Source organism: Bos javanicus, chromosome 16 (genome assembly GCF_032452875.1).
Source record: "Bos javanicus breed banteng chromosome 16, ARS-OSU_banteng_1.0, whole genome shotgun sequence".
Taxonomy (NCBI): Eukaryota; Metazoa; Chordata; class Mammalia; order Artiodactyla; family Bovidae; genus Bos; species Bos javanicus.
Window position 1 is genome coordinate 75,872,503 of NC_083883.1, and position 15,073 is coordinate 75,887,575.

The window sequence follows — 15,073 nt, forward strand, 5'->3', positions numbered from 1 at the left end:
TTTTATGACTGAGTAATATTCCATTGTATATGCGTACCGTATCTTCTTGATCCATTCCTCTGTGGATGGACACTGTCGTTGCTTCCACGTCTTGCCTGTTGTAAGTAGTGCACAGCCCTCGTCCTCATACTTACTGTCTGGATTCTGGCTTCTCAGGATCCTGGCTGTGTGAGCCACATTGTTGGTGCAGTTACAATGATAGACACCTTTACTGTTATCGTGATGAAGAATATCATAGCCTGGGTGTGATGGTGCCTGTAGTGGCGATGACAGAGCGATGGAGGAGCCGCAGATGGGCCCGAGGGTGGGAGCTCTAGCATCAAGAGCTTTCACTCAGTAGCAAAATTGTATTCTGACGCTAACTCCTCTTCGTGCCTCCTCTTCTTTCCTTTTGCAATAAGGGGGGCCAATAAGCAGAGAGGCTTGTGCTCCCAGATATCCTGAAAGAGGCAACAGAACGGGATGTGGGGAGGAGAGACTCCTTCACTGAGCTGAGCTGGAAATGCGTGATTATCGTCTCGTCCCTGCTTTGCCCCTGGTGCCCGCAGCATCTGATCGGGAAGGTATTAGATGCCTTCTCTAGCTGTCACCAACACCTGCTTCCTGAGGCCTCATCGGGGAGATGGTGTCACCAGGCCCTCCAAATGAAATATTTAGTGACTCTTGCTTCCCAAAGAGGCAAGTGTGGCCTCCCCTTGGCATCAGTGTGTTGAGTGCTTTGCGGGTAGAGCTGGCATCCCAGGGCCAATCTGAGGGTCTTCATCTGAGACCTGGGATGGAGGAGAGGGAAGCTGGTAGGAGAACAGCCACTCAGCAGGTGTGGCTCTCAAGAACGCATGTGGCACAGCGACTTCACAAACTAGACAGAGAGCGGAAGAGGGACCGGAAGGAGGCATCATGGAGAAAATCCCCGAGGGTGACACTTGGGGTGAGGAGGAAATGCTAGATCTACAAAACCATATGCATGTGTTCACTGGCTTCTACCAAATTAAGGGTGGAAAATTTATTCTCAGACTGTGGGATGGACGGAGATGAAAAGCTGGGAATGTTGACAAATAGATTACTACTGATAAAGGCTAAGGTATCTCGAACGTTTCCAATGGGCCAAGCATTGTTCTAAGCGCTTTATGTGTATTAAATGACTTCACCGTCATAACCCTATGAGGTAGATGCTAGTGCCAATCTCGTTACGTCTAGTGAGACAGCATCAGAGAACAGCTATGTACCTTGACCAAGTTTACACAGCTGTCGCCTCTGTTTGAATCCAAGCACCTAAATCCAGAGCGTATGAGTCTGTCCATCACACTACATGGCATCTCATCAGAGGCACAGAGGTGGGTACCCTTCTCCCTTACCCTGAACTCAGACAGGACCAACCAGACCAGACCTTGCCAACCAGACCCTTCTTTGGAAGAGCTGCCTGGTAACGTCAGCCTTGGCATTGAAAGACTAGGGCTCTCGATTCACTCTTGAAGCCAGTTTGTCCTTGCGAATTCCAAGGTGGGATGCAAGCGTCCCTCCACCCCTGCACTGCAGGGGACCCTGTCTCCTCTTGACCCTGAGGCCCCAGTGCCTGCGTCTCCCACATGGACCACCCTTGAGCCCCATGGAAGGAATCTGTGTGGCTGGTCCCCGGGAGCAGTCTGTCCCAGAGTAGATGCTGATTGAGAGGGAAGGGGGAAACAGTACAATTACTGGTCTGTTGAAACCTCTAGATTTAACCAGCCCTGCCAGGCAGGACAGAAGGACCTCAGCTGTTACTGCAATCATTGACTCTAGAAGCTGAAAGAAGCAAGTCTCAAGATACCATTTTGTCTGAAGGAAGAAATCTTACCAATTGGTTATGACATCCTTTGTTTTAATAGCATTCTTTAAGATCAAATAACATCCTTTACTGGTCAAGAAATAGGCTCGGGTTGACTCTGGAGCAGCCTAAAGCCACACAACTCATGGCGACACAGGCAGGATTTGAACGCAGGTCTCTCTGAGTTCCCCACTCTGCCCCCTGCCCCAGGGCTCCATGCCTTCTGGACACCAGGCCAGTTTTCCCACTCACACTTCAACTCTTCGGATCCTGTACCTCTACCAGGCTCCTTGCAGGCTGCAGAGAGCTGTGCTGGGACTTGTGCAGTAGTGTACTGGAGACGATCACCTTCAATCTATTCCCTTTTCTCTGATGCATGCCTTCATCGGGCCAGGGAGGGCTGGGGCTCAACGGGCTGCCCACAGTGTTCATTCCCATGGAAAGGAAGAATATGAGCAAAAAGAGAAGTCAGGAGGTCTGGTAGGATTCCTAAAGCGCAGTCTCTTGGGGAGGCTTCAATGATAATAATAACTAGTATGAGTTAAGCATTCACTGAGTGCCAGCTCCCATGCTAAGAGGCTTCCCTGCATTATCTCATTTACTCAGATGACAACCCGAGGGGTCGGTACCGTCATTATCCCATCCTACCAGAAAGGAGGATGAGACTGGACTTGCCCAAGGTCCCAAATTTCTTCCCAGATTCTGCCTGACAACAGAAGCCACTCACTCTTCAAACTGTGCCTCTGGAGGATGCCTGGCAGGGCGGTGAGACAGTTCATCTTAACCTCACTTGGTGTCCTCTGGCGTCACCTCTGCTCCTGGGACCGTCCCCGCCCCCCCCATGGGCTAAGCATGTCTGTGCATGTATGTTGTGGGGCAGGCAGGGGTCTCTGCCCGTGTACTCAATGCCAGAGTGTCTCAGAGAGCCCTGCCCAAAAGGCCAAACCCCAAGTACATCATGATGGCAACTATAATCCTAACGGCGGGAGGCGGAGGGGGACACACTGCCCTCCACCTGTAGGCAATAGAGCTCTCCTGCCCAGAGAAGGGGCGCACACAGCCCTGCCTCCTGCAGCTCCCTACCCAGATGGAGAATATGAGGGTTCTGTTATTTCCTTTCCGCAGCTCCTCTTGAGGAATTCATGTCCGGCTACCGGCCCCAGGACATAGCTAAAAATAACCTCTGATTTTCAAACCGAAAGCTCCGTCCATCGGGGAGGCTTTGCGGGTGAGCGCATGGGGCCGGAAGGGCTGTGTCAGAGCTCCTGAGGTCAGCCCAGGCCTCATACCGCTGCGCCTTCCTCTTTCCAAGGAAGCCTGGGGCCTGATGAATCACCCCAGAATAGCACCCCAGTGCAGCCTCCTTGGAGGCGAGCGGCCAGGTGGGGCCTGCCTCTGGCACCAGGGGGGCTGTCAGGTGTGGGAGGCACAGCTGCGGAGGACAGGGGGAGTTTTGAAAGACACGGAGCAGAGAGCACGTGGATCCCGCAGGGGGCATCTATTCGATCCCCAATTCCAGCCCCATGTAGCCAGGTCGGGGATAAATAAAGGGACCCAGGACCCTGATGCTGGGAAAGATTGAAAGTGGGAGGAGAAGGGGACAACAGAGGATGGGATGGTTGGATGGCATCACCAACTCAATGGACGTGAGTTTGAGTAAACTCAGGGAGTTGGTGATGGACAGGGAGGCCTGGCGCGATGCAGTCCATGGGGTCACAAAGAGACGGACATGACTGAGCCACTGACATGAACTGAACTGGACTCTCCTAGGCCGCCTTGGAGCACGTGCTCCATCCTGGGCGTGAGCCTTTTCACTCCTGCTGCCTCATTGCCCAGACTTCTGTCTGGACTTGTCTGAGAAGGTTGCCGGCCAGTCTGTCCAGCCGGGAGAAAAGATTTCTCTGCTACAGCCACCACTGTCCCTGCTTCCCCCATAAAAGTCAGGAGCAGGCAGAGCAATGGGAAGGCTCCACCGTCTACCCTCTGCCCACCACTCTCCGAAGGTCTGCAGGAGCCCCACCTTGCCCCTCTGGGCAAGCTTCCCTGGAATACTAGGAAAAGCTGTAGAACCTGGGGCTTGGGAGGGCAGGGAGGGAGCAGGGAAGTCAGGGCAGGGGACTGACCGGCAGGGGCGGGCAGCCTGAGGTTGACCATGTGGCGCCTTAAACCATCATGGGGCTCCAGCAGTGGCTACCATGAGACTGACCTTCAACTCACCTCCCTTTGCTCCTATCCATGTCTCCCAAACCCAGAACTCTCACCTGGGTGGGTGAGGCTGGACTCAGCCAGCCAGTCCCCATGAGTAAGGTGGCCGGCTCCCCGCTGGACTCAGCCTGCAAAGGAGGCAACAGGGTCCATGCTTTCCGGGGAAGCAGTGGCTGACGTCCTCCTGACCCAAAGAGGAGGGGTGGGTGGTTGTCTGCCCTTTCCCCGGGGACTCTTCAGGTCCTGAATAGCACCCGTCGGGGCCCCGGGCCTAGCTCACTCTCCGAACAAGTTTTCCCTGCTAACACTGCAGGATTGTCTCTAGAGAGGACCAGGCTGAAGGGCGGTGAGAGGCAATGGTAGATGACCAGCTCCCCTCCTTCCTTCCCTGTGGGGAACGGAGCATGAAAGAGGAAACCAGCAGTGCGAGGGGGTGGACGGCTGAAATAAGAAGGAATTTTATTTGTGACACCAGATTCGGACAGGAGAGCCTGGGAGAGGGCCTCCCTAACCACTGGTGTTTCACAGGCTGGAGCGTTTTCCACTGGACTGGGAGCAAGCAGGAGGAACCTGGCAACTGAGTGGGAAGACTGGCCTTAGTCCTCACACTGGGAACCACTGGCTGCGGGGACTCAGTCTGTTAATCTCTCTGAGAGGTAAAAACGATCTCTGAAGAGGACAGAAATAGAGATGCTTTGTAAAGTTTAAAAAAAAAAAAAAGCATTTTACAGTGTCAAAGCTGGAGACCAAAATAGATAATAGGATTCCCTGAACATCCCGAAGAGGGAGAATGTTTGTTAAAAATAGAAAAACCCAAATACAGAAGGAAGAGGCTCACAGAGCTAGTAGGCGCTGGGACCTGGGTCAAGCAAGATTTGTTTTCTGTCTGACCGTTCTGCCTCTTGTGTTTTGCAGAACCATGTGAGGGCCAGGCCGGGGAGGCGGAGTTCGCGAGAGATCGGAGGCCCTGTGTCCTGGCCCTCGGCCGGCTCAGAATGGAACAGAGGAGGCCCGGGCCGCGGGCGGCAGACGGGGACGGCTGGCCTGTGGTCCTGCTCTCGGCTGTCTGCGTGCTGCTGGCGCCCCGGGCGGCCGGCGCGCCCCAGTTCAGCACCTTCCACTCGGAGAACCGCGACTGGACCTTCAACCACCTGACGGTGCACCGCGGGACCGGGGCGGTGTACGTGGGCGCCATCAACCGCGTGTACAAGCTGACGGGCAACCTGACCATCCAGGTGGCTCACAAGACGGGCCCGGAGGAGGACAACAAGTCCTGCTACCCGCCGCTGATCGTGCAGCCCTGCGGCGAGGTGCTTACGCTGACCAACAACGTCAACAAGCTGCTCATCATCGACTACTCGGAGAACCGGCTGCTGGCCTGCGGCAGCCTGTACCAGGGCGTGTGCAAGCTGCTGCGGCTCGACGACCTCTTCATCCTGGTGGAGCCGTCCCACAAGAAGGAGCACTACCTGTCCAGCGTCAACAAGACGGGCACGATGTACGGGGTGATCGTGCGCTCCGAGGGCGAGGACGGCAAGCTCTTCATCGGCACGGCCGTGGACGGCAAGCAGGACTACTTCCCCACGCTGTCCAGCCGCAAGCTGCCACGCGACCCTGAGTCCTCCGCCATGCTCGACTACGAGCTGCACAGCGACTTCGTCTCTTCGCTCATCAAGATCCCCTCCGACACCCTGGCCCTGGTGGCCCACTTCGACATCTTCTACATCTACGGCTTCGCCAGCGGGGGCTTCGTCTACTTCCTGACGGTCCAGCCCGAGACGCCCGAAGGCGTGGCCATCAACTCGGCCGGGGACCTCTTCTACACCTCGCGCATCGTGCGGCTCTGCAAGGACGACCCCAAGTTCCACTCCTACGTGTCCCTGCCCTTTGGCTGCACGCGGGCCGGGGTGGAATACCGCCTCCTGCAGGCCGCCTACCTCGCCAAGCCTGGGGACGCGCTGGTGCGGGCCTTCAACATCAGCAGCCAGGACGACGTGCTCTTCGCCATCTTCTCCAAAGGGCAGAAGCAGTACCACCAGCCTCCGGATGACTCTGCCCTCTGCGCCTTCCCCATCCGCGCCATCAACCTGCAGATCAAGGAGCGCCTGCAGTCGTGCTACCAGGGCGAGGGCAACCTGGAGCTCAACTGGCTGCTGGGGAAGGACGTGCAGTGCACCAAGGCGGTAAGGAGGGCGCCCCGGCACACACCCCGCTCAGTACACGCCTGCCCCCAGACCCCTGCGGGAGGAAATGGCAACCCGCTCCAGTATTCTTGCCAGGAAAACCCCATGGACAGAGGAGCCTGGCGGGGCTACCGTCCATGGGGTCGCAAAGAGTCAGACATGACTGCTACTGGACAAGCCGGACCATCGCAGCCTGCAGTGAGAGAGGTGGCAGGTTCATGCACTTGAGCTACGTTTGTCGATCCTGCGGAATCATTCCGCATATATCTCATCCAGTGTCTCTACCCCACCAGCCACTGTTGTAAGCGTTGCCGGCTTCAGCCGTGAACCCTACCACATCACGACCTGCCCTCATGGAGTTTTTGTGTGTGTCCACGACTTTTGCTCAGTCGTGTCCAACTCTTTGCGAACCCATGGACTGCAGCCTGCCAGGCTCCTCTGTCCATGGGGATTCTCCAGGCAAGAATACTGGAGTGGGTTGCCATGCCCTCCTCCAGGGGATCTTCCCAATCCAGGGATCGAACCTGGGTCTCCCGTGCTGCAGGCAGACTCTTTAACGTCTTAGCCACCAAGGAAAGCCCCTCACTCACTTCGTTAGTGAGGCAAGACATAGAAATACATAAAACGGGTAGTCTCTCCAGTGATGACTGTTGCTGTAGAGAGAAAATAAAGCAGGGAATGGGGAGAGGCAGGACCCAAGAGGATTGGTTCATTGAGAAAGCAGCATCTGAGCAAAGAATGAGGAAGAGCCAGCTGTGTGGGTATCTGGGGAGAGCGTTGGAGAGAGTGGGCAGGAACAGCAGTACAGAGAATGCCGGGCATGCCCGGAGCGTGTGAGGAAGAGCGAGGAGACCAGTGCAGCTGGACCACAGCATGTGGCAGAAATTGTGGCTGGAGAGGAGGCCGGTCAGGGGTAGCAGGGACCACGTCCTGCCCTCGCAGGGCCCTGCCGGCCACGGTGAGGAGTAAAGGAGGCAGGCAGGTATGTAGGCTGGAGGAGGGTGAAGCGCAACTGATAGGTTGAAAACTAGGGAAGAAGAACCAGGCATCCCAGCAGAGGGAAAGAAGGAGAGGAAGGGGAGTTCAGAGTCCAGACCTGAGGGTGGCAGAGACAAGGAAGTTGGTGGCGAGCCCTGTCCTGTGAGAGGATCAGAATGCCGCCATCTCGGTGGTCACCGTGATCCATCAGTCTGTCCATCCATCCGTCACGTCATCCATCTACCCACCCCTCCGTTCTTCCCTTCATCCCTCCTTCCGTCCATCCATTCAGCAAGAGGGTATCGAAGATCTCTCGAGTGCCCAGTACCGTACTGGGCACTGGGAACGCAGACATAAAAAAGACACGGTCGTGACTCTCCAAAAAAATAGCCAGCCGCGTCATGTAATGCCGAAGAGTTTGGGATTCACAGTTTAGATTCCATCTGTGCTACTTCCCGTCTTCAGAAGTGGCTTAGTGTGTCTACATCATCATCTGTGAAGTGGGACTCATAATGCCTGCTTCACAGGATGATCAGATGTGGCAAGATTAACACCATGCCTGGCGTGTTAGGTTGGCCATTATTAGTTAACTGTTACACAGTGTGACAAATTCTAAGATGGATTTCTGTGCAAAGTCCTGTGGACATGAGATCTGCAGCCTGGGGAGCAATGTGACACCAAGTGACCCATATGGCTGCCTTTTGAACCCCGTAAAGAGGGAGTGTCTGCTACTGGGACCAAAAGCCACTTCTTAAAGCAAGAAAAAAAAAATCACACGTAGACTATGCTTCTGTTCCTACTGTCGGTTTCTTGGTAAATAGAACAGTAGTTAAGGCCACAGGCTTGGAATTCCAACAGATTTGTATTTAAAAGTCATTCCTACCACTTGTGTGACCTTGGGCAAGTTACGCACCTGATCTGAGTTGTATTTTTATTTTAACAATAGAAATACCAAGTCTCTTTTTATGGTTTTTATGAGGATTAAAAGTATGTATTAGTGCAATACTTGGCACATAGCATCTAATACAGAGAAGACGATGGCACCCCACTCCAGTACTCTTGCCTGGAAAATCCCATGGATGGAGGAGCCTGGTGGGCTGCAGTCCGTGGGGTCGTTAAGAGTTGGACATGACTGAGTGACTTCACTTTTACTTTTCACTTTCCTGCATCGGAGGAGGAAATGGCAACCCACTCCAGTGTTCTTGCCTGGAGAATCCCAGGGACGGGGGAGCCTGGTGGGCTGCCGTCTATGGGGTCACACAGAGTCGGACATGACTGAAGTGACTTAGCAGCAGCAGCAACATCTAATAAATGACAGCTATATATTAATTAAAGAACCAATCATTTCTTGTTATTTTTCCTTCGTACAATGAGGAGGTTGAGCTAAATAGTTTCCAAAGTTCTTTACAGCCCTGAAATTCTATAACCTATGGCCCCAATGAATTGAGAAAGTAGCACTGAGATATATACATTGCCATGTGTAAAATAGACAGCCAGTGAGAAGGTGCTGTATAACCCAGGGAGCTCCGCCCAGTGCTCTGTGATGACTTGGATGTGGGGAGAGATGCTCCTGAGGGCGGGTATATATGTATACTTGCATCTGATTCACATTGTTGTACAGCAGACAACAACCCAGTATTGAAAGCAATTATCCTCCAATTAAAAATAAATTTAAAAGATAATAAAACAAAAATACAGATTGATAACCAAAAAAAAAGAAGAAGAAGAAATGGCCTTCAGTCAGCACAGCAGGCTGCCCACCACAGGTTTGTTAAATGAATAAATAAAATTCCCTCAAGCACTTAAAAAAACAGAGAAGAGGAGAGGAAACAAAAGGGTTAACGCCTTGCAGAGTCTGTCCTGGTTCCCACTGCCCAGAGGGGGCCTTGTCAGGAGGAAACTGCTGATTCCTGCCTGCTTCTGAGCCAGAGGAAGGAGGAAGAGCCCACACCCTCACGGGACTCCCCTGTCTGCAGAGACAAGCCTGGGCTAGTAAGCAAAGGGCTGCAAAGGCGGGGGACAGCAAGTGGGCTATAGGGCTCGGAGAGAAGAGCCCCGCACTCACCACGCCCACCCAGAGCATCAGACTCTGCTGAGGCCACCTGGATAGCAGGGGTGGGGTGGGGGGCTACAGGAAGGGCCCCTTACCGTCCTTATAGTCCCAGACCTGGGCACCCAGAGGCATTTCGGTGGCCTCAGAGGGGCTTAAGGATGAGTGAGAGAAGCAGAGGTCCCAGGGCTTAATTTTAACATGCTCTCTGGACTCACAGGAAACTCTCAGATAAAAGATTTTGAGCTCTCTTCCCAGAAAAGAAATAAGGAAGGGAACCCTCACTCACTTAATAGCAGCTCTGTCCTAAAGGCTGTTCTGGCCAGCTTAAGGGTTATCTCACTTGATCCTTAGTATGACCCTATAAAGCAAGGGTGTTTGACAGATGGAAGAATAAAGATCCCCAAAACTCAATTGCTAACATCAATACAACCATAAATGGCACAGCAGGAGGTTGGATGCGGTTTAGCCCATAGGACTTCTGAATCCAAGCTCTTTGCCTTTAGCCATGATGTTCCCAAGGAAAGCCATGCTTCAGGCTCTCCCTTTCTGGACAAAAGTAAACGGGCAGCAGGTGTCTGAGAATATCTGACAACTTAGAGAAGAGAGAAAGAAATGCTGGCCAATCCTGGCAGCTTAGGCTCAGAACAAGCCATTTCCCTCCCAGTCTGGGGATTCTAGACTCAGGAGGGATATAGAGAAATTCAAAATCACAGACAAGTGTTCAGCTTCTGTCATCATTTCTCGGAAGCTGGCTTGAGTTATGCCTGAGCCCAGACTCTGCAGCCTTTCTGGTCCCTGGAGAGAGTGAGAAAGAAAGCAAGGCCGTGAAATCAAGAACTTTCAGAGCCGAAAGGCAGCTTGACGATTGCCTGATCGAGTCCTTTTCGTTTACAGTTGAGAACATTTAGACTCAAAGAGGGTGTGTGACGGATCTAGATCACCTGTCTGGCTAGGGGTGGAGGCAGGGCTACAATCTAGATTTTCTGATTCTTTATCAGGGCACTTGTGCCTACAGCGTAGGGATGAGAAAGAGAAGTAGAAAAGGTAAAAAGTGGTAGCTGAGTCCTCTGACCTGCCTTTCTAGGGAGCTTGAAATTTCCATCATTGGCTCCAGGGATGTGCTGGTGAGTCTTAAACGCATGGTTCTATGCAGGCAGTGAATGTGGTAGGGAAGAGATGGGGCTGGGGGATCTTGATCAGAAGCATCTGCCAATGTCCTTGGTGTAAATACCCCCACTGTGAATGATTTCAAGCCACTAATGTGAAGCCACTAAATGCAGAGATAGATGTATGGGCATCCCTCCTGAGCTGGCTGGAGCAGGTCATTGCTCCACTCCCCCTCTGAGAAACTTATCTCTTCTGTTGTGCAGAGTTGCATAAAATCCAGAGTTCAAGGTAATCCTTAACCTAAGACTTAAGTTTCCTTTCCTAAAGAATAAACACATGCATACACATGCAGCCACACACAAGCGGAGTGCCATGACGCACTTGTTGGAGCGGCAGATCGCTACGGAAGGATGCAAACACTGTCCCCTTTGGATCTGAACAGGGAATGGAAGGGAAGTCCCTGTTTTACCAAAAGGGAAAAAAAAAAACATGCTGATACACAGTTCTTCCTAGGAAATAAGTCTGTCAGGGAGTAATAAGTCAGCCTGCTCTTCCCTGGTGTGGCTGAGAGGAGGAGCGTGATGGGAACACGTCTCTCCACCATGCCTTCCATGCTTCCTGTGACCATCATTTCCTTCCTCCCTGGGATGCCCAGAAGGAACAGCTGCAACAAGGCTCAGTGCTCTTTCAGGCCCAGAGTTGGCAACTTTTGCCCAAAGGGTCCCCTGTTGTATAATCAGCCAGGCCATTTCAGAGGACCTGTCATGGCCAGCCCCAGGCCAAACAGTGTGCAGAGAATGCAAGCTCCTTAGCAGGACCTGGTCTTGGGATGCATGCAGTCTGTTTTCTTCTTCTTCCTTTTTTTTTTTTTTTAAGCTGAGTGAGACCTTGGAAATAATTTAAAAGCTCCTAAAGAGGATGTTACTAGTTAAGGTTCACAGAGCCACACAGAGATAGAGCAGAGGGTAGAAATCTTTCTCTCCAGCTATTTTTCCACTTGTTCAAGGCCATCTCCTTTCGAAGTGCCCCAGTCTCTCCTGATAGATACTCTTTATACAAGCACACCCTGCAAAAGGCTGCTAATGGGAAGGTCTTCATCCTCAGAATCTACCCAAACTCCATTGAAGCCCTCTAACAGACGATGGTGAAAATTGCTGTGTGCCTGTGCTTACTCGCTCAGTCGTGTCTGACTCTTGTGACCCCATGGACTGTAGCCCACCAGGCTTCTCTGTACATGGGATTCTCCAGGCAAGAATATTGGAGTGAGTTGCATGTCTTCCTCCAGGGCATCTGCCCGAGCCAGGCAGAACCCGTGTCTCCTGCATTGCATGTAGGTGGATTCTTTACCCACTGAACCATAAGGGAAGCCTGAAAATCACTGTCCAACGTAACCAATCTTTGCAGGCATCATTTCTTTTCCTCCCCAGTGATTCTCTCATGCAGATGGGCAGGTAGTGTGACACATGAAGAAACTGAGACTCATGTAGATGAAGTAACTTTTCCAAAGTATAAGGCACTGTTCAATATTACGATAACTGTTTTCAGTCTATCCCCAGTATGGGATGTGGAATGGCTGAAAATTCCTTATGCCCGGAGGCAGGACTTTACAGTCCAGGAAACAAATAAAGAGCCCCGTCCAGGCTGGTAAGAATCTTGTGAGGTTGCCTCTAGACTGAATCCTCACTGTCTAAACAGAAAGAACCCCACCAATGGCATGGGCCACAGGGAGTTTCAATGACAAGGACATAAGTTCCAGCAATCAGTTTTGCAGATTGCCGCTGGTGATCTCTGGGTGGCAGCGGGTGCAGGAGGAAGAAAACTGCTGGGTCCTCTCTCTGGATTTGCTGGAGCCAGCGTAGGTTCACAGGGCGGGTGTGTGGGTCTGCGCGGGCAGCACATGTTAGTCCCCACGCCTGCACTTCTCTGAGGCCCAGTGTCCCGGACTGGTGGCCGCAGTGGCTGGGCTGGTGTGGGGTGACTCGGCCCTGCCTCCGCTGACACTCACCCCAGGTCCCTCCCCTTCTCTCCAGCCGGTGCCCATCGATGACAACTTCTGTGGACTGGACATCAACCAGCCACTCGGAGGCTCGGTCCCAGTGGAGGGCCTGACCCTGTACGCCACCAGCCGGGACCGCATGACCTCAGTGGCCTCCTACGTTTACAACGGCTACAGCGTGGTGTTCGTGGGGACAAAAAGCGGCAAGCTGAAAAAGGTAAGGGTCTGAGCCTGGATGTCATGATGCTGTAACTAGAGGCAACTTGGTTTTCTTGGGGGTGGGGTTAGTTAAAATGGGGACGGCACTAGGGGGTAATCCGTGGTTTATCTTCCAGCTAGTTCCTCTAGCTGTTGGGCAATGAGTGTCTTGGGAATATACACATATTTCAATATTGTTGAAACACCAAGGAATTAGGAAGGTGTGTCTGTCTAAAGGAGAAAAAACAAATGTTATCTTCAAATCAAGTAGAACTGATTTTTTGATTATCTATACTATGAATGGCTCACATCACAAATCCCTCCCCACAGCTTCTAGAGTTGAGCAGAAGTCTTTGTTGAGTCCCAGGAAGCTGCTTGAAGCAGATGATGGGTCCCGGTTCTCAGTAAATGTGGTGCAGCTCTGGGATGGTGTACGTGCCTGGCTTAGAGGCCATTCCCGTCTCCTTTTCCTGCAGTCGCAGACCCTTCCCCACCCCTCCTTCCCCACCCCCAGGACCCAGGAGCAAGTAGACATCTTATCCCGTGTGTGTTTGTGTGTGTGTGTGTGTGTGTGTGTGTGTGTGCGCGTGCGTGCATGCCTGCCCTGGGCACTTCTGCCTGCAGGAGGGCATGGGCCCTCTGGGGCTGGCAGCGCGGGAAGCCTCCTGCGAGGCAGGCTGAGGCTGGCAGCTTGTACCTGCTTGTCTAGCGCTCCGGGCATGGAGATGACGGAGCGCAGTCTGGTTCATTACGTGGGATTACAGCCGCTGCATTCTTTCCGGTCCCTGCTAATCCTTTTTTCCCAAGCTCACCCCTCCCTCCTGCCCCCTTTCCCCGTGCCCCCACCTGTGGATCAAGGCACCGGCCAGACCTCTCTGCATCTCACCTTTGATGTTGGCTTCAACCCTCCTAGCTCTTCCCTCCTAATCCATTTAGAGCCTCTGGAGAGGTGTTGTTTGGGAAGGAGGGTGGCAGGGAAGGAGCCTGAGGAGGAAGTACCGTGTTCTGCTTGCTCTGAGTTGCTGGCAAAGGAGGTGAGAAAAACCAGTCTGGGTTGATGTGGAGGTGCTGAACCCAGCAGACCTCTTCTTCTTGTGGTACCAGAGCCCCTTAAGCCTTTCCTCACTCCAGGGAGAGCTTCCTGCCTCTTCCAGCCCTGCACCCTCTCCTTGGCCTGGGACTGTGGGCCCTGGCTTGGTTTCAGGCCCAGGAGACTGAGGATACGTGTGGTCCCTGTGTTTGCTTTTCCAAGAGTGGAGAGGGAAGGGGTTGGCCTTCTGAGATTCCACTAGGATTTAAAAGTGGTATATTCTGGGAAAGAATCTGCAAAGGAATGTATATATTTAAAACTGAATCAGTTTGGTGTGGCTCAGATGGTAAAGAAATTTGCCTGTAGTGGGGGACACCCAGGTTCGATCCCTGAGTTGGGACGATCCCCTGGAGAAAGAAATGGCAACCCATTCCAGTATTCTTGCTTGGAGAATTCCGTGGACAGAAAGCCTGGCAGGGGACAGTTCATGGGATCGCAAAGAGTCGGACACAACTGAGCAATGAACACACACACACATACGTGAACCTAACACAACATTATAAACCAACTGTACTTTGACTTTTAAAAAGTAGCGTAGGATCAGAAAGACCCCCTGGAGGAAGAAAGGGCACCAGACTCTAGTACTTGCCTGGAGAATTCCATGGACAGAGGAGCCGGGTGAGCCACAGTCCATACGGAGTTGCAAAGAGTCAGACACGACTGAACGACTGAGCACAGCATACATTCTATCCACAGGGTTCAACTTGGACACTCCGAGGCTGGCTACCTTTCTGCAGGGTTATCTATACAGTCGAGTAGATTTTGCCCAGGGACTTTGGGCCAAAGGGTCTATGGGAGTTGAAGTCTAGCCCGAACTCTCCTTGTCAAGCCAGGCGCCCTCGGGTATAAACATACCCCCAGAGGGGTCCTCTTACTCTTTCATCTGCCCATAGAGACCACCTCCTTCTCAGCCGCACAAGGACTTTCTAAGGCCAGCAGTGGCCACAACCAGGCTGGTGCTCAGCATCTTTTCCTGTCCTTCTGGAACCTTCAGTCTTCTTCTGGATCATTCCTGTGACCCTGTCTCTGTTCTCTTAAAAGTTCTATTAAAGGCGGGAGTCATGCTTCATTCATATTTATTTCCTTCTTCCTGCCTCATCCTTTCATCAAATGTTCCCTCCTGGGATGGGCCCCAAAACGATCTTGAAAAATAGAACCCTTTTCTGAGAATTCTTAGAGACCGTGTAGCCCAACACTAGTGTTATTTGACAGGAAAACTGAGGTCCAGAGAGGAAAAATGACTCATCCGAGCTTGGAGACGAGGACAAATTGCCTCTTGCCCTGACACCCAACTTGGCACCCTTTTTACATAAAGAGGCAGCCGCGGAGCCTGAGGGTGGAGGCTGAGAAGTCTTCAGGTTCAGGCTTGCTACAGGGTTCAGCCAGGGGCTAGCACCTTCACTCTGCTGGACTCTGGATCCGAGTTAGGGAATTACTGTTTTCTGAATGGATGGATGAG

General features: G+C 52.6%; 1 protein-coding gene across 5 annotated transcripts in view; it reads left to right on the forward strand.

Annotated features, from left to right (window-relative positions):
• Positions 1 to 15,073, forward strand: part of PLXNA2 (plexin A2) — a 232,926-nt gene that overhangs the window by 21,261 nt on the left and 196,592 nt on the right. For 4 of the 5 annotated variants that reach the window (XM_061383641.1, XM_061383643.1, XM_061383644.1 and 1 more), the window contains exons 2-3: positions 4,925 to 6,192; positions 12,361 to 12,543. In XM_061383641.1, the coding sequence (XP_061239625.1) occupies positions 5,005 to 6,192; positions 12,361 to 12,543 (1,371 nt within the window). In that variant the 5' untranslated portion in view covers positions 4,925 to 5,004. Of the gene's footprint in view, positions 1 to 4,537; positions 4,666 to 4,924; positions 6,193 to 12,360; positions 12,544 to 15,073 lie in introns of all 5 variants that reach the window. The other variant, XM_061383642.1, reaches the window with a different exon arrangement.